The sequence below is a fragment of the Equus przewalskii genome, chromosome 21, assembly GCF_037783145.1.
Source record: "Equus przewalskii isolate Varuska chromosome 21, EquPr2, whole genome shotgun sequence".
Lineage (NCBI taxonomy): Eukaryota > Metazoa > Chordata > Mammalia > Perissodactyla > Equidae > Equus > Equus przewalskii.
The window spans coordinates 11,065,032-11,091,325 of record NC_091851.1 but is presented as its reverse complement, the minus strand read 5'-3'; the positions used below and the strand labels follow the sequence as shown (position 1 = coordinate 11,091,325).

Here is a 26,294-nt window from a genome sequence, read left to right as displayed (position 1 = left end):
CACTGTGCTACAATCTGGGGATACAAGAATAACCAAGGCAGATATGGTTCTTGCCTTCAGGGAGCTAACCATAAAAAAAGCAATTTCAATAGAATTTGATAAAAGGTACCATAGAGGTAAATAGAGGATGTCAAGGGATCAAAGGAGAGAAACATTGAACCTGGACTTGTGTTCAGTGAAGGTTTCTGGGAGGAAGAGGAAGTTAAACCGAGATATGAAGGCTGAAGAGTAAGTAGTAAGGCAAAGAGTGAGGCAAGATGGGACAGAAAGAGTCTTTAGGGAGAGGAAACATGGTGCAAAATGGCCCAGAGGTAGAAAATGCATTGTACATTCAAGGAACGGAGGAATTCCAGTGACCTGAGTGTTGTGAGCGAGAGTGGGAGTTTGTGGGGAGAAAGATTGTTCAAAAGGCAAACAGGGACAAGACTACAATGGGTTTTTATAAGCTGTAGATATTTATTATAAGAACAATGAGAAGGCATTAAAGGATTTCAGGCAGAGGAATGCAGATTTGCAGATTAGAAAGATCACGTTCACTGCCCAGTGAAAAAGAGATTGCAGGAGGACAACAGATGGACCAAAAAAATCAGTTAAAAGGATGATGCTGAAATCCAGGCTACAAAAAATCTAGGTGAGACCTTGGGCTGGGACCCGGGTAGTGATAATAGGTGTGGTGATAAGAGATAAGACCAAGAGATATTTAAGAAGATGGAGTTAGGATGATTGGTCTTACTTGGGGAATTAAGGAGATGGTCAGATCAAAGACCACACCCAGGTTTATATCTTGGGCAGTTGGGAAAAAGAAGGTAGTCTCATTCATCGAAATGGGGAATAGAGGAGGAAGATCCAGTTGGAGGATGAAATTGGTCAATTCCTTTTTTTTTTTTTTTTTTGATTCATTTGCCCTGAGCTAGCATCTGCTGCCAATCTTCCTCTTTTTGTATGTGACCCTCCACCACAGCATGGCCACTGACAGACGGGTGGTATAGGTGCAAGCCCAGGAAATGAACCCAGACCACCGAAGTGGGGTGTTCTGAACTTAACCACTAGGCCACCAGTGCTGGCCCTTGGTCAATTCATTTTTTGAGAAGTTGAGTTTGAAGAATGGCCAGTGGATACAGAGGCCTAGTCCTCCACAGAAAAGTCTCAGATGGATATTGTGGCATCTTTAATATATCTTGAACATATCAACATTAGTCAAAGCCACGGAAGTAGATGAGATCTCTCAAGAAAGGACTATAGAGAAAAAAGAGAAAGTGTGAGAAGAGAAAGGAGAACTTTAAAGAATTTAATAGATGTTAGAGATGGTACCCCAATTCAAGACTAGAAGCAAAGTGACGATAAAAAAGCCTTATAATAGTTTAGAAAAGAGATAATTTGTGCTTCAACTGGGGAAGTGGTAGATGGAATGAAGAAAAGGAAACTAATTACAGCGATATTTAGAAGGTAGCATCAGCAAGTCTTGGTGGTTGAGTGTATAGAAAATAAGAGAGGAAAACATGGTAATCCCAAATTTCTACTTTGATCAGACATGAGGATGGTATTGGCACAGCCATCGCAATGGAATCATCTTGTATTGGCAAAAGATGGCCACAGATACAATTTTGAGGATATAAAGGTTCTTGAATGGAGAAGGGTATAGAAACAGCTAAATCAAGCAGGAAACAACCCAGCAGGCTCCCAAGCAAAGATGCAGGTTTCCCAGGTGCTAGCAGAGCTAATAATGAAACTGAGAAACTAGGATGAGAAAGCACGTTTCTCTTGGCCATTCTCACAAGGATCTCCACAGCCCCTCCCTGACACCAGTGGGTCTGTTCTAGAAGCTCTTATCACCAATCTGCCTGCTCCCCAGGTATGAGTAACTGGTGCACAATAAATTAGCACATTCTAGAATATTTACTGGAACAAAGGGTGAATCAAACGTAAATTTCTCGGGTGTGGCATTCCTTGGCAGGCTCAATCTGCCATCTATTTTCCTACTCGTTTCAATATTTTTGTTCTATCAACCCAGCAGGTCTAGTTGTTTTGGTTTTTCTAAAACATTTCTTAGATTTCAAGCAGAACATATGTATGTACATACAAGTTGCTTCTCAGGGAAGCAGACTCTGAGATAGAGGGTCGAGGGCAGGAAGGTTATTGTGGCTTGCTCCCGGGATCAACACCTGTACACCTGTGAGAGAGTGAAAGAGGCAAGATGGGGCAGGTTGAACTGGGATGCGGTCCCAGCAAAGGCCTCAGTGGATCTCACAGGGAGCTCTGGAGATGGGAGGGCCCTTCAAAAGCATTTCTCATTGAGGAAGGGGGGTTGAGCCTTCAATGATGATGGATGGGGGCTGCTACCAGAGAGGGATGCGATCCTCAGCCAGGCAGCTCCCCTCAGCAAGCTGTCAGCCTCCAACACTCCCAGCACTGGAGACGAGGGTGCTTTAGTCCTGAGAAATAGGATAGGTGCAGCGCACAGCAGCCTGTGCTACACCACCTGTCACTATAGCAGCAAGAACTGCTTGAAGCCCCTCCCAGGAGGAAAACATTGCAGTAAATAAATTGGTGTTTTGTATTTCTTTACAAAATAAATGATTTCCCTCCTGCTTGATCTCCATGAGGTAGAGAGCATCAGTCAATCGACTCGCCTTGGTAGATACGCCTTTTACATGGCACACTTTTTATTATGTGTTCCTTCCTTTTGAGTCCCTTTAGAGGTTAAGAGCCTTTCAAAGCAACAGCTTCTAATAAACTGCAATGGCGGCAATCACTATGGTTTTTTTGTGGGAGTGGCCACCAGACATGCTATCTTCAGGCTAACCTTTATCTTTTGATACCACCCTCAGCCTCGTACTTCTGACAGTGTCCTTGCTTTGTGTTAATAAGCTATCTGAGGTACATCTTGAAGTCTCTTGCTGGAAATGTGGAATGTGCTGCTTTCCAATGACCCCTGGTTATTTTTAGCAGAAATGTGCATTATTCTATTCCAGAAGCTAGTCACTGAGAGTGGGGAATAGATTGTCCCATAAGATGAACGAGCCATGAGCAAATGACACCAGGAAAGAGGATGCATCTGTGAAGGGGTGGTGGAGAAAAGCAATTATACTTTTTAAAAAGATTATAAATGGGTGTTCTTATTTCCGATTATGCTCTTTTACTCTCTGTTCCTTCTTTTTCTTTCTGTTTTTTAATAAAAATTGCATATACATAAAGTGTATATTTTGAGAGAGAGATATATATATAGTGAAATGATTGCTGCAGTCAGGCTAATTAACATGTCCTTCACATCTTTCTTTTTCTTTATCAAATATAAGAATTTTTTAATCCAATTTCCTTATTTTCTCTCCTGGGATGGCTTCTCTCATACCAAACCATCCATTCAAACTACAGTGTTGCCCCAAATTTAGAATCTCTTTTTGCTTTTTCTTCCTTTTGATTTCTAGCCCAAAGACCCTGAAATTGACTCCAAAACATGAAGGCTCTGATAATCCTCTTTATCTGAATCACTTGATTACTGAGTCACTTAGTATTACTGATTCACTTAGTATACACTAAGTGAAAAGAATAGAAAAATCAAAATCTCCCTCCAAGAGAGCACTTAAAAAAATGACAGGCCCAGGGCATGTGGTACCTCTGACAGACTCCACTAACAACCAGAAGACACTGGCAAAGAAAAGGACAATACAGGGGCCGGCCCCATGGCCCAATGGTTAAGTTCGGGCACTCCACTTCGTTGACCCAGAGTTTCGCTGGTTCGGATCCTGGGTGCAGACATGGTACCGCTCATCAAGCCATGCTGAGGCAGCATCCCACATGCCACAACTGGAAGGAACCACAACTAAAAATACACAACTATGTACTGGGGGGCTTTGGGGAGAAAAAGGAAAAAAAATAAAATCTTTAAAAAAAAAAAGAAGAGGGCAATACAGACAGATACAAGTTTAAACATTTTTGCTTAAATTCTCCTTTTAACTCTTAATTTTTGGGACATGTGTATCATTTTTTTTAAATCAAAGGCAACTTCAGAGTTGAATCACAATTGATTGAAGACTTCTAAATAAATTACTTTCTCAATGATGTAATGGCTCAACTTAGCAAAATCCAGAAGAGGATGTCAGCAAATATAGTCAAATGAATGTGAAGCATCATCAAAGACAGAAAATTTCAAGCACAGCCTCATTTCTCAGTCCCTGCGGTTTGACAATCGGTTCAACAAGACCCACTCCACATGGCACCAGCCTGTTATAAAACATTTTGGTTGTAATTCTGTGTTCTCATTAGAACCAGAGAGTCCCCAGCGCCCCCGCAAGGAAATCCTAGACATTTCTGGCCCATCCTTGGAGATTTTTACTCCCACTTGAAACAAAAAATGTTCAGCAAGTTGTAATGTAGAAATTTTAAGACAAAGCTCCAGATATTTGCATGAATTAAAACTTGCCCTTTTGCATCCACATTTTGCATCTTGATACAACAGCAGGATTTTCCCAGAGAAACTTTCTTCTGAGTAATTTGAAGGATGGGGTCCATTAAGGTCACTGGGTGTGAGATATGGTTTTGTCCAAAGGAAACAGGCAGCCTAAGCATTGGTCTTCCTGTTTGGACCTGGGTGGGTCCAAACTCAGAGAGCAGCATATTAGCCAACAGCTTGTAGGACGGTAATATTAGACCAGTGCTTCTCAGCCTTGGCTGCATATTGGAATCACCTGAGAAGCTTTAAAAGCCACTGGCTTTACTCACAGATATTCTGATTTAATTGGTTTGTAATGCACCCTAGTTGAGGGGGAGTGGTCATAAAACCTTCGCAGGTGATTCTCATGTGCAGCCCAAGTTGGAAACCAATGTTTTAGAGGAATGCTTCTCAAACTTTCCTGTGTAGACAAACAGTCTGGAGATCTTGCAGATTCTCCTTTAATAGCTATGGGGTGGGGCCAAAGTTCTGCATCTCTAACAAGCTCCCAGGTGGTGCCAGTGCTGCTGGTCCAGGGACCACCTGTTGATCCTTCTCACCGGTATCACATGAGACTTAGAAATTCAGAGTCTCAAGCCCAGCCCAAAACTTTCGCAGCAGAATCTTTATCATGATCCGCAGGCAATATGCACACATGTTAAAGTGTGAGAAGCATTGCTACTCCAGAGGCTGTCAATTTGAAGTTCAGTTATCACCTTTGTTCAGGTGGCAGCAGCACCGTCCCTTGAGCTTCCAGGAGCTCATCTCTTTCACATGCACAGCTGTCCTATCAGTTCCAGGAAAGGCAGTCCAAGCCCACCTGTGACTTATTGTGGGGGCCTCAGAAGTTGCCTATTGCAGATTAGCTACTTGAGGCCCAGACTAGCTCAGTGTTTCTCAACTTTGGCTGCACACTGGAATCAGCGGGTCTGCCTCAGGCATTCTCATTACCAGCTCTCTCCCTCCAGTACTTCCTCCAACATCTCTTACCCCACCCTGTTCTGGGAACTTATGCTCCCTTGATTTTAAGATTTTTCATTCTCCTGTACTCTCCTACTCCACTTTTTCTTCCTCCTATCCAGCTTAGATTCCATGGACCTTAATATACCCACAACTGGATTCACCCACCATGCTGATGGGTCTCCCTTTAAACTCAGGATAACAAGCCTAAAGGTGGCCCGCACTGCTGCCTGCCAATCACACTACATAACCTTAATACATTTAGTCACCGGCTCTTCTAGATGACTATTTCATACTTTCTCATTTTCTCCCAAACTTACGTCACTTCTTGGCCCTCCTGACTTCCAGTTAATAATCTTACTTCCTATTTCATTGAGGAAATGGGAAAAAGTCAGAACTTTTATATGCTTACTCTGCCACCACTTACCTGCACCTGTGCTCACATACCTGGCCTCCCCTTCACCTCTCATTACTACAGAGTGGCTATCTGGGCTCCTATCTAGGCCAAGCCTTCTACCAGGACACTAGATCCCATTCATCAGCAATCACTGTCTTGACACGTCCAAAACTGTGTACTTAAGCTTCCCCTCCAAACTTGCCCGTCTTACAATCTTTCCCAGATCAGTAAATGGCAACACCATCTGTTCAGGTATTCTGGCCAAAACCTTCAAGACATTGGTTGATGACTCCTCTCTTTCCCTTGAACCCCAGGTGAAATCTGTCAGCAAATATTGTTGGTTCTATGCTCAAAATATATTTGTTTTTGGACCGCTTCTTACCACCCCTGCTGCCACCAACTTTGTCCAAACCACCATCTTCTCTTGCGTAGATGTACCCTGCTCCCACCCCCACCCCTACAGTCCCTTCTCAACCAACAACCAAGAGGTTTCCTTCAAAACCTAAGTCAGGTCACATGGCATCTCTGGCCATAACTCTTTAATGCTTTCCCTTCGCATTCACAGCAAGAGCCAGACGTAGTCAAGGCTCTACAGATGGCAGGCCCCTCTTATGTCATCTCCTTCTACTCCTTGGCTCTCTCACTCTGCCTCAAACACAGGACCTTCTCGCTCTTCTCCAAGTACAACTCACACGTACCTACCTCAGGGATTTTTCACTTGCTTTTCCCTCTTATAGAATGGGCCTCCCTCAGGTATGAGCACAACTCACTCCCTCACTTTCTTGATCTAAATGGCACCAAGAAATCAATAGTTTTAAACACAGCAGGAATCGCTGGCCAGTGAAATCCCCAATCTCCCCAACCAGGCTTGGTTCCAAAACCTTCTGGCTGCTTCTAAAAAGCAAATGCACCCTCACAAGGGACATTATTTTCCGCAACTGCATCTAGCGGAGGAGCTTATGCCATAGGTTAAGAAAACAACTCCAAAAACAATGTTCTAGAACTATTTTTTAAAATAAGACCCTCACTATAATGTGATCACAGTCTCCTCACAGTAAGTATTCAGATAGGCCAACATTTATTTGGATATATATCTCTCCAAATACTGAAATTCACATATATGTGTATATATGTATATACACAGACACATGTAATTTCTGATGTGTCATTAACGTGTTAATCAAGTCATTTTTTAGTTCTTTTACAATACAGACCTCCACTTCCCTTAGCAAGAAGGAATCTTGATAGTAGGCAGGGTTGATTGATTCAATAAAGTAGAGCTTTGCCAACATATACCAACTAGTACTAAGCCAGTGCATGAACCGGGTGGGCTATGACAAGCCCTAATAAAGAGCCCCCTCTCCAACTGACGTCTTTTTTCCTTTTCCTTTTTATTATGGAAATAATGAGCAAAAGCAATCTCTTTGTGCATCTTTTGTGTCTTTTTCTTGCCCTTAATGACACATATGCTTATTTGCACCTCCTCGGTCCTCTCCTTAACATAAATGGTATCATATCATACATATTGTTGTGTGACCTGCTTTTTTTTCATCTAGCTACATGTCTGGAGATCTTTACATGCCAGTCCAGGATGACCTCCTTCCTTTTAATAGTTGCATTATGGTATTCCATAATATAGACATATAATTATTTATTTATATTCCCATTTTTTAATTACTGCAAATAATTCTTCAATGAACAGCATATGGGTTTGTTAGAGGATAATTCCTGGAGATGGCTTTCTGGGTCTAAGGAATGTACATGTTAGCTTCTGAGAGATTGGCAAATTGCCCTTCAAAAACCTTGCCTAGCCAGACTGCAGTCAACAGGACCTAAGAGAACTTGCCTCCTCACCAGTACTTGATATGTTCATATTATCAACATATTTTTATTTTTGCCAATTCAATAGGTGAACTTTTTTTGTTCTTAATTTCCAGTTTCCTGATTAATAGTGAGACTGAGCTGCTTTTCCTATGATTATTAGTCATTTATACTTATTCCTCTTGAATTGTCTATTCATATTCTTTGCTCATGATTTCATTAAATTGTTTTTTCCTACTGATTTACAGGAGCTCTTTTTATATCCTTATATCAGTAATTCATCCATAAAATGTATCTTAAATATTTTTCCAATTCTGTTTCTTGGCTTTTAACTTTTTCTACGTTATATTGTTTTTAAGGATTTTTTTTTTAAAGATTTTATTTTTTTCCTTTTTCTCCCCAAAGCCCCCCGGTACATAGTTGTATATTCTTAGTTGTGGGTCCTTCTAGTTGTGGCATGTGGGACACTGCCTCAGCATGGTTTGATGAGCAGTGCCGTGTCCATGCCCAGGATTTGAACCGACGAAACCCTGGGCTGCCTGCAGCAGAGCATGCGAACTTAACCATTCGGCCATGGGGCCAGCCCCCTCTATGTTATATTGAGCCACACATACAGTTTTAATTTTTAAGTCACATGCATTAAAATATTTCTTTTATGTTTTCTTTGTTGTTATTTTTGCTGTTAGGTTTTTTTTCTCTTTGTGGAAGAAGAGTTCATCATGGTTAGGAGGGCATTTTTTTCATCTTAAAGTTATAACAAATTTTCCTATAATTTCATTCAGTACTTTTATGATTTGGGGTGTTTATTTACACATTTAATCCACAAATCTATCTAGAATTTATTTCTATGTGTGAAGTAGGAGGACTATTTTTTTAAGCAGATTTTTAAACTGTGTCAATATCACTAATTAAATAGTTCATTTTTTTTTTACCCACTGCTTTGAAATGTTGATCTGTTTTTTAGGTAAATCTACAAATTTTTAGGTAACTCAAAGATTTTCTCTCTGTGTGTACTTTAGAATTAGCTTGTCAGGTATTGAATTTTTAAAAATAAACTATTGCCGTTGTAATTAGTAATATATTAAATCTATAGGGATAGGTTAACTTTGGAAAATTTGACATCTTTTTTCTTTTTATTATTTTACTGAGGTCATATTGGTTTATAGCATTGTGTAAAATTTCAAGTGTACATCATTATATTTCGGCATCTGTATAGACTGTACTATGTTCACCACCAAAAATCTCTTCTCCATTTGTCACCATACATAGGTGTCCCTTTACTCCTTTCACCCCCCCTTCCCCTCTGGTAAACACCAATCTGTTCTGGTTGCCTATGTGTTTGTTTGTTTATCTTCCACATATGAATGAGATCATACAGTATTTGTCTATCTCTGTCTGACTTATTTTGCTTAGCATAATACCCTCAAGGTCCATCCACACTGTTGTCACAAATGGCACAATTTTGTCTTTTTTATGGCTGAGTAGTATTCCATTGTGTATATATACCACATCTTCTTTATCCATTCATCCATCGATGGGCACTTGTGTTGCTTCCAAGTCTTGACTATTGTGAATAATGCTTCAGTGAACATAGGGGTGCATATATCTTTTCCAGTTGGTATTTTCATGTTCTTTGGATAAATACTCAGAAGTGGAATAGCTGAGTCATATGGCATTTCTATTTTTAATTTTTTTGGAAATCTCCATACTGTTTTCCATAGTGGATGCACGAGTTTACATTCCCTCCAACAGTGTATGAGGGTTCCACATCCTCTCCAACATTTGTTATTTACTATCTTTTTAATAATAGCCATTCTGACGGGTATGAGGTGCTATTTCATTGTAGCTTTGATTTGCATTTCCAAAATAATTAGTCATGTTGAACATCTTTTCATATGCCTGTTGGCCATCTGTATATCTTATTTGGAAAAATTTCTGTTCATATCCTCTGGCCAATTTTTTATTTAGCTGTTCATTTTTTGGTTGTTGAGTTGCATGAGTTTTTTATATATTTTGGAAATTAACCCCTATTGGAAATACGATTTCCAAATATTTTCTCCCAGTTAATAGGGAGTCCTTTCATTTTGCTGATGATTTCCTTTGCCTTGCAGAAGATTTTTAGTTTGATATAGTCCAATTTGTTTATTTTTTCTTTTGTTTCCCCTCTTTGAGGAGATATCATAGTCAAAAAGATACTGCTAAGACAATGTCAAAGAGCATACTGCCTATGTTTTCTTCTAGGAGTTTTATGATTTTAGGTCTTACATTTAAGTCTTTAATCCATTTTGAGTGAACTTTTGTATATGGTGTAAGATAATGGTCTAGTTTTTCCAACACTGTTTACTGAAGAGACTTTTCTTTCTCTCTTGTATGTTCTTGGCCTGCTTGTCAAATATTAGCTATGCACAGATATACGGTTTTACTTCTGGGCTCTCAATTCTGTCCCATTGATCTATGTGTCTATTTTTCTGCCAGTAACATGCTGTTTTGATTAACATAGCTTTGTATTATGTTTTGAATTCAGGGAATATGTTACCTCCAGCTTTGTTCTTTCTTCTAGGATTACTTTGGCTTTTCAAGGGCTTTTGCTGTTTCATATAAATTTTAGCATTCTTTGTTCTATTTCTGTGAAAAATGTCCTCGGCATCTGGGATAGCATCATATCTGTAGATTACTTTACATAATAAGAACATTTTAACTATGTTTATTTTTCCAATCCATGTGCACAGAATATCTTCCCATTTCTTTATATCTTTTTCAATTTCTTTCAATAATGTCTTATAGTTTTGAGTGTATAAGTCTTTCACCTACTTGGTTAAATTTATTCCTAGGTATTTTATTCTTTTTTCTTGAAATTGTAAATGAGATTGTATTCTTGATTTCTCTTTCTGCTAGTTTGTTGTTAGTGTCTAGAAATGCAACTGATTTTTGTATGTTGATTTTGTATGCTGCAACTCTACTGTATTCAATTATTTCTAATAGTTTTTTTGTGAATTCCTTAGGGTTTTCTTTATACAGAATCATGTCATCTGCAAATAGTGACAGTTTTACTTCTTCCTTTCCAATTTGGATAAGTTTTATTTCTTTTTCTTCTCTAACTGCTCTGGCTAGGACTTCCAATACTATATTGAATAACAGTGGTGAGAGTGAGCATCCTTGCCTTGTTCCTGTTCTTAGAGGAATAATTTTCAGTTTTTGACCATTGAGTATGATATTGGCTGTGGGTTTGTAATATGTGGGCTTTATTATGTTGAGATACTTTCCTTCTATACCCATTTTATTAAGAGTTCTTATCATGAATGGATGTTGAATCTTGTCAAATGCTTTTTCTTTGTCTACTGAGATGATCATGTGGTATTTATTCTTCATTTTGTTAATGTGGTGTATCACATTGATTGATTTGCAGATGTTGAACCATCCCTGCATCCCTGGAATAAATCCCACTTGATTATGGTGCATGATCCTTTTAATGTACTGTTGTATTTGATACACTAATATTTTCATGAGGATTTTTGCATCTATGTTCATCAGCTATATTGGCCTATAATTTTCCTTTTTTGTGTTCTTCTTGTCTGGTTCTAGTAGTTAGGAAGAGTCTTGTCCTTTTCAACTTTTTGGAAGAGTTTGAGAAGAATAGGTATTAAATCATCTTTGAATGTTTGGTAGAATTCATCAGAGAGGGTGTCTGGTCCTGGACTTCTGGTTTGGGGGAGATTTTTGATTACTATTTAAATCTCTTTACTTGTGATTGGTCTATTCAGATTCTCTATTTCTTCTTGATTTAGTTTTGGGAGGTTGTATCATTCTAAGAATTTATCCATTTCTTCTAGGTTATCCAAACTGTTGGCATATAGCTTTTGATCATATTCTCTTATAATCCTTTGTATTTCTGTGATATCAGTTGTAATTTCTCTTTCATTTCTGACTTTATTTATTTGAGTCTTCTCTCTTTTTTCCTAAGTGAGTCTGGCTGAGGGTTTGTCAATTTTGTTTATCTCTTCAAAGAACCACCTCTTAGCTTCATTGATCCTTTCTATTGCTTTTTTAGTCTCTATTTCATTTATTTCTGCTCTAATTTTTATCATTTCCTTCCTTCTACTGACTTTGGACTTTGTTCTTTTTTCTAATTTTTTTAGTTATGGGTTTAGATTGTTTTTTGAGATTTTTCTTGTTCCTTAAGGTAGGCCTGTATTGCTATAAACTTCCCTCTTATTACCACTTTTGCTATATCCCACAAGTTTTGGTATATTGTATATATACAATATTTGGTATATTTATTTTCATTTGTCTGCAGGTATTTTTTTGTTTATTCTTTGATTTCTTCATTGATCCAATAGTTGTTCAGTAGCATGTTGTTAAATCTCCACATATTTGTGACTTTTCTAGCTTTGTTCTTGTAGTTGATTTTTAGTTTCATACCATTGTGGTTAGAAAAGATGCTTGATATGATTTCGACCTTCTTAAATTTATTGAGGCTTGTTTTATTTCCCAACATAGGGTCTATCTTTGAGAATCTTCCATGTGCACTTGAGAAAAATGTGTATTCTGCTACTTTTGGATGGAATGTTCTGTCTTTCTATCTGTTAAGTCCATCTGGCCTAGTGTTTCATTTAAGGCTACTGTTTCCTTTGTTGACTTTCTGTCTGGATGATCTATCCACTGATGTAAGTGAGGTGTTAGCGCTGTTGTCAATTTCTCCAGTTAGGTTTGTTAACAGTTGCTTTATATACTTTGGTGCTCCTATGTTAGGTGCTTATATTTACTTATGTAAATAAGTGTTCTGTCTTCTTGGTGGAATGTTCCTTTTATCATTATATAATGTCCATCTTTGTCTTTTGCTATCTTTTTTGTCTTGAAGTCTATTTTGTCTGACATAAGTATGGCTACAACCACTTTCTTTTGATTGACATTTGCTTGGAGTATCATCTTCCATCCTTTCATTCTGAGCCTATGTTTGTCTGTAAAGTTGAGGTGAGTCTCCTGGAGGCAGCATTTTTTTAATCCATGCAGTCACTCTGTGTCTTTTGAATGGTGAATTCAATCCATTTACATTTAGAGTGTTTGTTGACATATAAGGGCTTAATACTGCCATTTTATCTTTTGTTTTCTGGTTGTTCTATATTTCCAATATTTCTTTTTCCTTGTATTTATTTCTGCCGTTTCATTTTGGTGGTTTTATGTGATTTTTTTCTCAGTTTCTTCTTCATGATTTGCGACTCTGCTCTGATTTTTGTTTTGTGGTTACTATGAGGTTTGTATAAAAGATCTCATAGATGAGATAGTTCTTTTTCCACTGATAGCGTCTTATCTCTATTTGCTTATGCAGGTTCTGTCCTTTTCCTCTTCCCCTTCTGTTTTTGTTGTCACAAATTAGCCTCTTTTGTATCATGAGTTTGTTACCAAATTGAAGTGGTTGTGGTATTTTTAATGCTTTATTTCCCTTTAGCCTTTGTGTTAAAATTGTGTATTAACCTATTGTGATATAAAGTTGAAATTTTCTGATTCTGCTTGTCTATTTATCACCGTGCTCAAAGCTTCTTAAAACCTTGTCTTTTTTTAGGTAGGAGGACTCCTTTCAACATTTCTTATAAGGCAGGTCTACTGGCAATGAACTCCCTCAGCTTTTGTTTGTCTGGGAAAACTTTCATTTCTCCCTCATATCTGAAGGATCACTTTGCTGGGTAGAGTATTTATGGCAAATAGTTTTTGTCTTTCAGTATTTGAATATGTCACTCCACTCTCTCCTAGCCTTGAAAGCTTCTGCTGAGAAATCTGCTGATAGCCTGGTGGGGATTCCTTAGTAACTTATTTTCTTGTCTCTGGCCCCCTTAATAGTCTTTCTTTGTTATTGACTTTTGACAGTTTTATTATGATACGCCTTGGAGAAGTTATTTTTGCATTGAGATATTTAGGAGTTCTATTATCATCATGTACTTGTATATCCAGCTCCTTCCTCAGTTTTGGGAAGTTCTCAGCTATTATTTCTTTGCATAAGCTCTCTGCTCCTTTCTCCTTCTCTTCTCCTTCTGGGGCCCTATTATCCTTATGTTGCTTTTCCTAATTGAGTCAGATATTTCTCATAGAATTTCTCCACTTTTAAAAAATCTTAGTTCTCTCTCTTCCACCTGAATAATTTCTAGATTTCTATCTTCAAGCTCACTAATTCTCTCTTCCATGTGGTCTGCTTTATTTTCAATGCTTTCTACTTTAGTTTTTTGTCTCCTTAATTGTGTTCTTCATCTCCAGCATTTCTGTTTGGTTTTTGTATGTGTGTGTGTGAGGAAGATTGGCCCTGCACTAACATCTGTTGCCAATCTTCCTCTTTTTGCTTAAGGAAGATTGTGGCTGAGCTAATATCTGTGCCAATCTTCCTCTATTTTATGTAAGATGCCGCTACAGCATGGCTTGATGAGCGTAAGGTCTGTGCTTGAGATCCAAAACAGCAAACCTCGGGGTGCCAAAGTGGAGTGTGCAGACTTAAACACTACACCACCAGGCGAGCCCCTGTTTGTGTTTTTCTTAGAGTTTTAATCTCTTTGGTGAAGTGCTTCTTCTGCTCATTAATTTTATTCCTGTGCTCACTGACTGTCTTTCTGAGTTTTCTTATAACTCATTGAGTTTCCTCATGACGGCTATTTTAAATTCTTTGTCAATTAGATTGTAATCTTCTGTGACTTCAAGTTTGGTTTCTAGAGAGTTATCATTTTCTTTCCTGCTCTGCAATGTTACTGTAGTTCTTCATGGTACTTGATGAGTTGATCCTCTGCTTGCACATTTGTGGTAGTAAACAACTTTCTTATTTGGGTAAGGCTTTGGTTACTTTGGTTCTGAGCTACTTCTGGTAGTGTTTGAGAGCCTGCACTTTCTACCTTCCACTGTCTCTGCTAAAGGCATCATCAGTGCCCTCCTTGTGCTGCTTGTACCTCTGAGGTTGCTGGTGCCTTGCTGCTTACAGTGTTGCTTCAGTCTCAGGTGTTGCCCCCAGGGTCATCAAGCTGTGAGCACTTCTGCTGCTTGCAGGGTCACCTGGGTCTCATGTTACCTTGCTGGCTCTCCACAGGCTCTCCACGGGCTTGGGTGCTACTCCCCCATGCACCACCTGTGCTGCTGCTCCCAAGTTATCTATGGGTGCTGGCAGCACCACTTCCAGTGGCACTGGGTTCGCAGGTGTTGCTGTCACTGTCAGGTACCCTGGGTCTTGTCTGCAGCCGCCACTGCTGGTAGAGCTGGTCAGAAGTACCACCACTAGGGCTGGGTCATGGTTTCTCCTGTGGTTCCAGAGGCTTCAAGTGTCACAGGTGCCACCTGCCACTTCTTGGGGAGGGGCAGGGGCTAAGCTATGAGTGTTGTTGCTTGTCCTGCAGCCTCTGGTGGCTTGTGTGCACTGGTGTGCTTTGAAACCTCAGGTCAGGGCACACCACCCCGCTGGGGAAATCCATGTTTTAGATGATATCCCCACTGATGGAAAGACTGGCACCACTGCCAGGGGAGTGGGAAAGACTGGGTCACTGGCTCTGCTGTGTTCTGAAGCCTCAGGACATGTGTGGCACCTGCCAACACTAGGCCGGGCAGAGGCTAAGCCACAATTGCCCTGTCTGACCCTGCAGCCTCTGGTCCCCAGCTCACTTGCCTATGTGATGATCCACATTTTGGAACACAGCTTCAAGGCGGGTGAGAGGGGCCTGTTCCCATAGCTCCACTGCCTCCTGGAGGTCCAGACTACCCACCTTCAGATGTTTAGGTGCATGGATTTCTCAAGTGTTCTAGTGTGCTGTGCAGGGAGTCCTTTGCTGGTCAATGGATGTCTGACTGGTTGTAACTTAGAGGGGAGAGACAAAGGGATACTCTGCCATCATGCTGATATCACTCTTGAAGTCGACATCTTAATAATATTTATTCTTCCTGTTCAGAAACGTGATATGTCTCTACATTTATGTAGATATTTCTTATGTCCTTTAATAAAATTTTATATTCTGTTTTGTTCTACAGTCTGACCATTTCCTCTTATGATTATTTGGATATGACTTTTTGATGGTGGTGCTATTTGAATACTATCTTTTTTCCCATCCCATATTCTCATTGGTTATTGATGGCATATAGGAAAACTATTGATATTTTTGGATTTTAATTTCAAATGCTATCACCTTAATGAATTTTCTACTTATTAGCTGTCAGAGCTTCTCAGAGAGTTGTATTGGAATTTCTTGTAATTTTCCATGAGTGCCATGAAAAACTGAATATTGTCTTTTAGGTCTATTACAACAAACTTGTTAATTATGTTATTTGAATCCTCTAGACTTACTAATTTTTTGTCTACCCAAACATAATTTTTGAGAAATGTGTGCTAATGCCTTCCACTATGATTGTGAATTTGTTAGTTTTTTTCTTATGTATTTCAATGTAACTATCAGATAATAAGTGTCCATGGCTCTTAAAGTTCTTGGTGGATTTTTTTCCCTTTATCATGCTTTTCTCTTGTACTATATTTGCCTGATATTAATATTTATACATCTGCTTTTTTTCAATAGCCATTTCTTTATTTTCAGTCTTCATCATTTTCATAAAATGTATGTCTCTACAAGGCAGCATATAGATTTATCTTTAAAACAAATGTGAAAGCTTCTGTATTTTAATAAGATAATATAATCAATGAACAATTACTTACTTCAACCACATGAAATTGCTGTTTTTATGGGTCAAAAACAGTCAAACATTGGCAATTCCACATGGTTAAACCAAATATTTTAATTATTCATGTGTTTAAACTTATTCCTGCCATCTTTATATTTCACATTCACATTTTCTGCTGTTTTCCTTTTTTTTATTTTTATTTCATTTCTCCTTTCATACCCTTGGTATCTTTGACTGATTTTCTTTGTTCTGCATTTTTTCTCCTTCTCACTGTTAGGAAGTTGTATATAGTAGTCCCTTGCCATTTTTCAGTGCTTCTCTTTGAGTATTTAATGCATATTTTCAGAATTTAGATATTATTATTCAATAATTACAGTCTTCTCCTGACCAGAAGAATTTGATAAAATTTCACTTTATTTCTCCCAAATTCCCATTCTCCAAGTTGTCATTTATTTATTAATTTTTAGTTTCTGTTTCTTTTTACTGCATACATAAAACTACTTGGGCTAAACCATATTCCATCAGTTTCTTCACTCACTATTTTTCTAGCATCTCTCATCTTCCTCCTCAGTTATTTTATTTTCTGTTTTGTTGAGGTGCACTTTCAATTATTACAGAAAAGGCCTGTGGGAGTTAAATTCATGATTCCTTATATATATTGGAATGTGTTTATTTGGCTTTCTCATTTGATTGCTCGCTTGGCTGAACACAGGATTTTAAGTTCAAAATAATTTTCCCTCATAATCTTTTCCACCACTATCACCTAAGAAAAGTCTGAAGAAATCTAATTCTTATTCCCTTGTTTGTAAACTATCTTTTCCCCTTCTCTGAATACTTTGGAGATTTTTCTCTTTATCCTTGGAGATCTAAAATTTAACCAGGATGTATCTTGATGTGGAGTTTTACTTATTTGCTCCATTTGGTACGTGATAGATCATTTACATCTTAAGATTCAGCCTTTCTTCCTCTCTGGAATTTTCCCTTCCTCCTCCTCCTTCTTCTTCTTCTTTACCTCCCTTCCCTCCTCTTCCTCTTCTTCTCCTCCTTACCCTCCTTTTTTCAATCTTGCAACTCCTATTAGAGAGATATAGGATCTTCTGATTCTGTCTTACATATCTCTTGACTTTTCCTTGATATTTTCTTTTCTCTGTCCTTTTGCATTATGTCCTGGGGAAATTAGTCAACTCATTATTTTAGCTTATTAATTTGCTTTTCAGCTATGTTCATTACCCTTTCAAACTATCTTTTTAAAGGCATTGTTCTATTGTGTCTCTCTAAAGATATTACTTATGTATATTTTAAATTCTTTTCCCATTTGTTTCATTAAGTCTTTTCACCAGATGATGATTCTTCTCCTTGTTGAATTTGGTGCCTCTTATGGTGCTAGTCTTTCTTAAATAGAGATGATGCTTTGTCTTACGCTTATTTTTGTATTTAAGAATCCTTGCTTGCCTAGGTATTCATCTACCTTGAGTGATTGTAGAAGGGATGTGGAATGAGTTGCCAGGACCAGTAGTTTGTGTTCTTACTGTGTGCTCTCCCCACCTCTCTACATTGGGTCATTGTTCTTCCATTCAGTTCCTATTTCCCACCATCTTGCTTTGTCCTATAGACAATATGACTGCTTTTTACTTATTAACCCAATAAAAGGAGGACAAAGAGATCTGGTTTCCCAGTTAATCACCTTGACTATCAGCTTCCTCTAGTTTTTGACTCTCTGCTTGAAGCTCCCCTACAGTTAGCTTATATCCACATCAGTCATCTCTACAAATGATTTAGAGCTATGGCTTTCTATGGTCTTATTTCTCCATTTACCAGATCTTATTTATGTTCTATCTTTTGTGATCCATCAATATTTATGATTAATTGATGATACTCATCTTTCTAGTCATTTATAAATTTATTTTGTTTTTTAAATATCTTTTATTTTCATTTTACAAGACTTAGAGGAGTGGTAGAGTACATACAAGCACTGTGCCTGTCAACTTTTGTTGACCTTCCTCTAATTTCTTAATAAAAAAATTAAATTTAGCCATCTTCAGTTTGTGTTTCTCTTACTTCAAAGAACTGTTTATAGCACAGTTACCCTTTCCAACAAAAAGAAAACACAAACATAGTTTATTATTCTGAGCTCAACCCAGGTAAGAAAAATAGCTGCTTCCCAAAAGGAAATAAGGGTATAAAATGAAATATTAGGTGAGAACAGAAGTGTCAATATAGGCACAAACGAATAACTGGTGTTTGATAACGATTTTTTCTTTCTCTACAAATCCATGATTCTATTTGCTACTGAGTCGGCATGTAGCTAAATCAAATAAGAAGAGACATGCTTCCAAATCTGGTAGCATTTTTTACAATAGGCCATGGATATGTTCTCTTTGCTTGCTTACAAACACCAAGGCCTGTAGCATGGTTTAAGAAGAAAAAGCATTGGTTTTAGGACTGGGTACAATTCCCAATTTATCTGCTCAAATTTTCTGACTTTCCATTGATTTGTCTATAAAAGTTGGATAAAAATATCTATAACATTTAGAAAACTAAAAAATACCCTACAAGTTTAAAGATGGAAAAAGAAAGATTGTCAAATTGCAGGAGAAACAAAGCCATTCTTATGACTACATTTTAAGATTTTGCTCAAACCTCCTATACCCCACCCCCAAAAATGATTGTGTACTCACAGCCTGAGATTCACTTTCACATGCAGCCATTTGTGTTAGAAAGAAAGATAAAGATAGTAAGTAGGCTAAGTGATAAGTTAAATGTACAAATGGATAAAGATATGTTCTATTGCAATGCCTGTTTTTGCAATATCTAGTCCAGTTTGATTTTCTGGTATAATTAAAATGCTATGGGAGGCTTACCTGAGACTAGAGGACACTGACCTTTGGAAGGTATTGACTGCTTCTGAAGAAACTTCACTCGTGCTCAAAGGAATGGGGTGGGGTGAAAGTACACCTATGCAGAGCCAAGAAGACTCAATGATGCAAAGGAAAAAGAGGATAATGCTCCAAAGCCAGGTAGTTCTTCCCTGGACCAGATCTTGAATTCTAAGTAAGTTTCCAAGCTCAATTGTCCCCCTCAGGAACAAGTAGACCGCCGAGAATGTGTTTCAGATCTGGGTTAGCACTCACACGACCCAAAAGAAGTGGCTCTGGAAGGTTAAAAAATTAGCCCATCCCTTTGGCAGAGAAGTTTCAAGTGCCTAATTTTTTTAAAATTCTATTGAATTTGAAGATCATTCCCTGGCAGAAAGTCTTCACTGATCCTGAAAACTAGGTTAGAATCCTGTATCTTGCCCTCAGAGCATTTATCTCAAGGAAGAGCTAGCTGCCCATTTCCTCATAGGTAGAAATTCTGGATCTCTGAGCAAGGAACCAAAAAGTCTGGGCAGGATGGAATAGTTTCCCACCTTCCCTCAGGACCCACGATGACACATCTTTATGAGGCATCAATGATGGGAAACCCCAGGTTGTTTTCTCAAGTCAGTGTCAAGTTCCTTATGATGAGTGGACACTCCTCCATGGTCTGGCAATCTGTTGCTCTCAGTTTTCCATATTGTGGGTCACTGTTCGTCTTCACCGGCATTTTAGAGGAAAGCTAGGAGAAGCTGGGGCAAATGCCAGCCCGAGGTCACTCTAAAGTGACTACTGGGATAGTGGATAAGCTGGAGGCTGACCAGAGAGTTCAAGTCGCTCACCTTGCTGGGTGTGATTTTCCTTGCTTGTCAAATGGGTATTTGAACTTTATGATTTCTATGTCCCCTCTGACCTGATATCTTGTGTATCTTGTGGTTCCATGTCTGAAATTAATTTTGTTTTAATTTTGTTGACATAATGTTTTAGTTCTTCTACCTAAAACCAACTATTTTACTAAGCCAAATGTTAACTTTTCTCCTAAACCAACTGTTGACTTTATTTTGAGTAATATTTCTCATAAAATCTAAAATATAATTCCATTCAGAGTCCAGAAGTATTACTTCCAGACCTACTTCTCTCTTCTCTCTTGATAGGATGAATTTATATGATGTCATTTCAAATAAGAAATAACAATTAGAAATATAAGGACACAGATGGATTGTAATTTGTCTTTGGGTGGTGAAACTGAAATTGAAATATAATGATGTACCCTTGAGATTTGTATAATGTTATAAACCAATGATACCACAATAAAAAAAAATTTAAAGAAATATAAAGATATAAACAACGTTTGGGGAGACAGAGTAATCCAAAAATTGGTAAACAGTCTGAAAAAACATCTTATTAAATCAAAGAGGAAATAGTTTGGAAAAGATTTTCCTGGAATTATACAATCACCTTTTCTCTCAAAAATATGTCCATTTGCCTATTAGAACATAAAAGGGTATAATTGATTATCACAATCTTGTAGATGTAATCATAATAAAACCTATTTAAATCACCTAATAAAATCAAGATATTTAGCTATTTGAGAGCCAATGCATTTGATATGAGATTTTCAACTTACAAATGTAAACAGTGGAGTTCCTCAACCATCTTTCAAATTCGCATGCAATGGATAGTCCCCAGTAGGTGGTTATGAACATTCTTTCTTACGGATAATCACAATTCTCCCACAGGAATGATACCATTGTCACTGAAAACCAAAGGGTGAAGTGACAGAAAAGACTGTGGCTTGGATGCAGCCAGCAGCCATCAAAACCTACAGATTTTGTATAATTTCCTCTGGAACGGACCAGGTCAGGAGATGAGTGAGCCAAGCCAGTAGCACAAGAAGGTCTTCCACACAGCCTTTCCCCATGGTCCTCCTTATTCCTGCAGGAAATCAACTCCATTTCATAAGGGGAAGGAGAGCAAAGAACTCAAAGAGGGTGTGAGAGAGAATGAGAAAGTCCGCTTGTAATTATTCAATGACTCCCCGTTGCCTCCAGGTAATGTGTGAGATCCTCATGTGGACACTTAAGGCTCCTACTCTGTGCCCAGCTGACATTGTAGCCTCCTCCACACCACGGGGAATAGTAGGTAGGGGTAGAATCTGAGAGGGAGCCAGACCAATAAGGACCTTGGCTTTGACTCTGAGTGAGATGGGAGCCATTATAGGTTCTGAGCAGAGTGATATTCTTACTCGTTCTTCTCAAATACACACTATATTTCCACATGTAGACCCATTCACCCTGAGTGCCTTCTCCAAGCATCCCTGCCCATGGCAATCTCATTCCACCTCATGGCCCATCTCCAAGGCCCCTCCTCCATGCAGCCACCTTGATTCCTCCAGAAGGTGTGACTCTCCTTCTAGCTCTGATCTTACAAACACCCAAAATACTTGATTTAGGCCAAGGTTTTGCACTTTCTGCCTGATACTAACTATCAGGAGTTAGAGGACACAGTCATACATGTCTTGCTTTGAGCCTCAGCTTAATTGCAAATTCCTCAGGCTTGGATTACATGTTATGCAGCAGAATAGTACTGTTACTTCAACTGCAAGAGAAGCCAGTTACCTCCACAAACTCATCAACTTGGTTTCTGGGCCCTCTGCTATATGACAGCCAGCCACCTGCCAACAGGCCCAACAGTTCAAGTTCATCCACATTTCTAAAAACACAATGAGTGAGGGTAGTCAAGTTCAGAAAAGTTAAGGCTAAATTATCATTCAACCAATTTTTTCTGACTAAACTGCTTTGGACATAAACATCTATTGTTACCCTTCAGATGGATTTCCTCAGGAATTCACCGTCTCTGCTACTCATTTTGGGACTTGTGTTATAGTGTCATCTTTGTTACCTTTATTTTCACAGTTTTTGCTTCCCCCACTAAACTGTACCTTCTTTAAGGATGGAGGCCTCGCAGAGTTATTTGTGGACTCCACCTGTCCCCTTACCCACAGACCCTTGCTCAAAAACTATTTACAGATGGAATAGTTGATGGCTTTTCCAGGTCTTCTCCTAGACTTTGATTGCAAGTGAAATACTAAAAGGGAGAGACCAAAGGTAACCTTCTGCCTCTGTTATTACAGGATTTTGTGCCACTGTATCAAAACTTTGAGAATTTTTACACACGGAATCTTTACATGAGAATCAGAGACAACTGGAACCGGCCCGTCTGCAGTGCACCAGGGTCTCTGTTCGACATGCTGGAGAGGGTGTCAGATGACTACAACTGGACGTTTAGGTGAGGCAGCCACCTGGAGGGGCTTGGTTGAAAGAAAATCATTTCAAGGAAGTCTTAGCGTGGGCACCAGGTTACAGATCTGAAAAAACCAAAGCATTCAAATAGCTGGGCTTCCACCATTCAGGCCTTTGCAAGCTCTCATGATGCCAGTGGGGGAAGTCACAGTAATTAAGTTGCCAAGGGTGGCTTGTTTATATTGCAATTAAAGCAAGACCTGTGTCAGAAGGTGCAGGATACACAGAGCCAGCCAAGAAGAGCCTTTTTCAGGTTTATTGACAAATTATACCCTCCTACCTTTTGCAGAAGCAGATAGTGATGACCACAGCTCTTTCTCATTTAGAAAGGTCTTGTTCAAATTTAAACCAGGGCACAGGTATCATGAAAGCAAGCACCCAAGGAAAATTAGGGCTAAGTAACACTCCATGGCTCAGGATTTGTTTTCCAAATGCCCTTCTCAGCTTCATCACGGGGTTACATTCCTCTAAGGGCAAACTGTTTTGGAGTAACAACGGTGCAAGTCAAAAGAAAATATACTATTTGGGCTAGACCTGAGATCTCTTTGTGAAAGTCTTTTATGGGGCACCAGGACAATATTAAATGTGAAAGCCCTCTGTGCTCACCTGCCCTTCTCGCTGCAGGTATACTGGAAGAATCATCAAAGATGTCATCAACATGGGCTCCTATAACTTCCTTGGCATGGCAGCCAGGTATGATGAATCTATGAGGACAGTAAAGGAAGTTTTAGAGGCATATGGCGTAGGTGTGGCCAGCACCAGACATGAAATGGGTATGTATGTTCATTATTTGGAAATTTTGTCCAGTTGGGTCTTAGATGCCTTGTGTCTACCTCTCAAATCCAGAGCATATCTAGACTGTGTGCCTCAAAAAGCTGTCACAAAAATGCAAAAAGAAAAAGGTATATGGAATTCTTTTTGGAAATTGTAAGCATTATGCTGCTGCCAGGCTGTTTATTAATTGCATGTTTTAATTCTTAAGAATAAATAAAAATGGATCTTTCCTGACCATATTACCTAAAATCACAATTAATGTGCCTCCACCATCAGGTCCTTTCCTGGGTCCTTTCTCCCACTTTTCCTTTTTTTCTTAACAGCTTCATTGAGGTATAATTGATATCCAAAAATACTATACTTATTTAACGTATACAATTTGCTGAGTTCAGACATATGCAGAAACCCATGAAACCATCACCGTAATCAAGGTGATAAATGTATCCATCACCTCAGAAAGTTTTTTATGTACCCCCTTTTGCATGGTAAGAACACTTAGCATGAGATCTACTCTTTTAACAAATATTTTAAGCACACAATACAGTATTGTTAACTATAGGACTATGTTGTACGGCAGATCTCTAGAACTTGTACATCTTGCATAACTGAAACTTTATACACAGTGACCAACAACTTCTCATTAGCATTTGGCTCTCTCTCCCACTTTTCTTAATGATGTCCATCACTGATCTTGCTTCTGTATGTGTATATTGGCCATCTTTCTTACTAAAATGCAAGCTTCATGAAGGGTGGAATTGGCCTTGTGGACTGTTGTGTTGAAGGAATGATGAATGAGTGAATGAATGGATAAGATGGAACAGACTGCCTGTTTCTCTCTCTTGTAGCTGAAATATTTTTCTCCTATACAGAGGAGTGAAATCTGTGAGAAGGAAACTTCTGCTCCCCTCTACTTCGGGGAGGAGGTGTGATGCAAGCTTCTCCACTAGGGAGCTTTGCTGATCCTGACACATTGTTTTTTACATGTCATCTCATTTATTACTCACAAAAGTTCTGCACTGTAGTGGGCAGTGCAGGTGGTGTTAGTCCCATCTTATAGAGGAGAACACTAAGGATCATGATAATTGACGTGCCCCCAGTGGCTTGTTAACCGTCTTACCTCCCAGTCCAGCACAGCTTTCTCTACTACAGCAGTTTCCTATCCAGGATATTATATGCAGGGTTCACCAAGTTCGTTTCAGGCCTGTCTAAGAATCAGAAGTAAATCTGCTGAAAAGGGATTTACTATTAATGAAAAATGAGTCACTTGCCCCTCTTAGATAACCAGTTGGCAAAAGGTTATTACAGTCATGCATGGCATAACAATGTTTTGGTCAACAACAAACTGCATATAGGACAGTGGTCCCGTAAGATTAGTACCATATAGTGTAGGTGTGGAGTAGGCTGTACCATCTTGGTTTATGTAAGTACACTCCATAATGTTCACACAACGATAAAATCACCTAATGACGCATTTCTCAGAATGTACCCCCGTCACTAAATGACACATGACTGTATTCAGACCTGTATTCAGACCAATTCAAATTGAACACAGTAACTTTTTTATCCACATATTCATTAAATACTTAGCGAAAGCTCTGGAGTTTATAACTGGTTGCCCAGATTTCTTAAGAAAGTCATCTTATTATCTTCACCTTGAGGCATGAGGCCTGGAAATATAAACAGAATATGAAAAGAAGATTCTATTCCAACTAGAAGAACTGGGTTGCCTACGATGCCCCATTTTGAGGGGAAGCAGAGACTGGAAGAATATTCCTAGTCATAAGAGATATGGAGTCAATAACCTTTGAGGATGTTTCCTCTAGTGCTGGTGACCCCCAACACCATGATTATTAATGAACCAGACAGAAAATACCTTCCTGACTCCCCAGCTTGCTGAGACAGAACACTCCCCAATCACAGACAGCAGAAGCTGGAGGGAAGCAGCTTGGCATAGGCAATGGTTTGCCTCCAATGGAAGCTAGAAATGGAATATGGGGCTCTGACTCTGCAGGCTCAGAAAACCCAGAGAAATTAGACAGAGATGAAAATCCCAGTTCGGACTGCCTGAAGCCTAAATTCCTCTTCCACCTACTCATCCTTTGGAATCGCTCGACCTTTAATATTTATCTGTTTCATTAGCTCTTCAGCTCAAGCCCTAGGAAGAAGATTTTAAGAGGTTTCAAGTAAACAGTGAGAGAGCAAAATAGAAGCCACCCACTTCTATTGTAGGCAAATAGAAGGACTGAAAACAAGGATATAAGCAGTTGATAAATAAATAGACAGAGTTCACTTGAAAGTATTCTGCAGCATAAATAGTAACCTTAGCATAGCATGCAAGAATTAGTATCATAATTTTGAATGCCTTTTATTTCAAGAAATACAAGTAACTTTTGGAAAACAAACGCTACATAGTCTTAAGAAAGTGTTTACCAATGTCAGTGGATTAACAGCGAAAATTTGGGAATATAGAAGCTTAACAATTTTTAGTAACCAAAATAGCTTCTTGAGGAACCAAAAGTAAAATGTTTAAGAATGTTTAATCACTTAAAAGTACTTCCCACAGCTTTTTAAAGATAGTTTCTGGGGCCGGCCCCGTGGCCAGGTGGTTAAGTTCCTGCTCTCTGCTTTGGCAGCCCGGGGTTTCACCAGTTCGGATCCTGGGCGTGGACATGGTACCGCTCATCAGGCCATGCTGAGGCGGTGTCCCACACAGCACAACCAGAAGCACTCACAACTAGAATATACAACTATATACTGGGGGCGCTATGGGGAGAAGAAGAAGAAAAAAAAAAAGAAGAAGATTGACAACAGTTGTTAGCTCAGGTGCCAATCTTTAAAAAAAAAAAAAAGATAATTTCCAATTTTCTGGGGGCAAAAGAACACAGAAATCATATTACAAAATGGGAAAATTAAACAAAAAGAATCAAGTGGAAGTATTGAAAACATAGTAAAAGGATAGATGACACATATTATTTTGAACAAAAATATTTAACTAGGACTTATTTGCCTACTGAAAGAAAAGGGTTATTTGGCCAAAAACCTAAACTCAAGTATGTACTGTGATAAAAAAATGGAGACAACTAAGTTAAAATTGTTTCAAAGAGTGCACAGTAGAAAGATAGGTG

General features: G+C 38.8%; 1 protein-coding gene across 2 annotated transcripts in view; it reads left to right on the top strand.

Annotated features, from left to right (window-relative positions):
• The window catches only part of SPTLC3 (serine palmitoyltransferase long chain base subunit 3), a 148,306-nt gene that overhangs the window by 37,271 nt on the left and 84,741 nt on the right, over window positions 1–26,294 (top strand). For both annotated transcript variants that reach the window (XM_008518804.2, XM_008518805.2), the window contains exons 3-4: window positions 22,227–22,381; window positions 23,020–23,168. In XM_008518804.2, coding sequence (XP_008517026.1) covers window positions 22,227–22,381; window positions 23,020–23,168 — 304 coding nt within the window. The remainder of the gene's footprint in view (window positions 1–22,226; window positions 22,382–23,019; window positions 23,169–26,294) is intronic.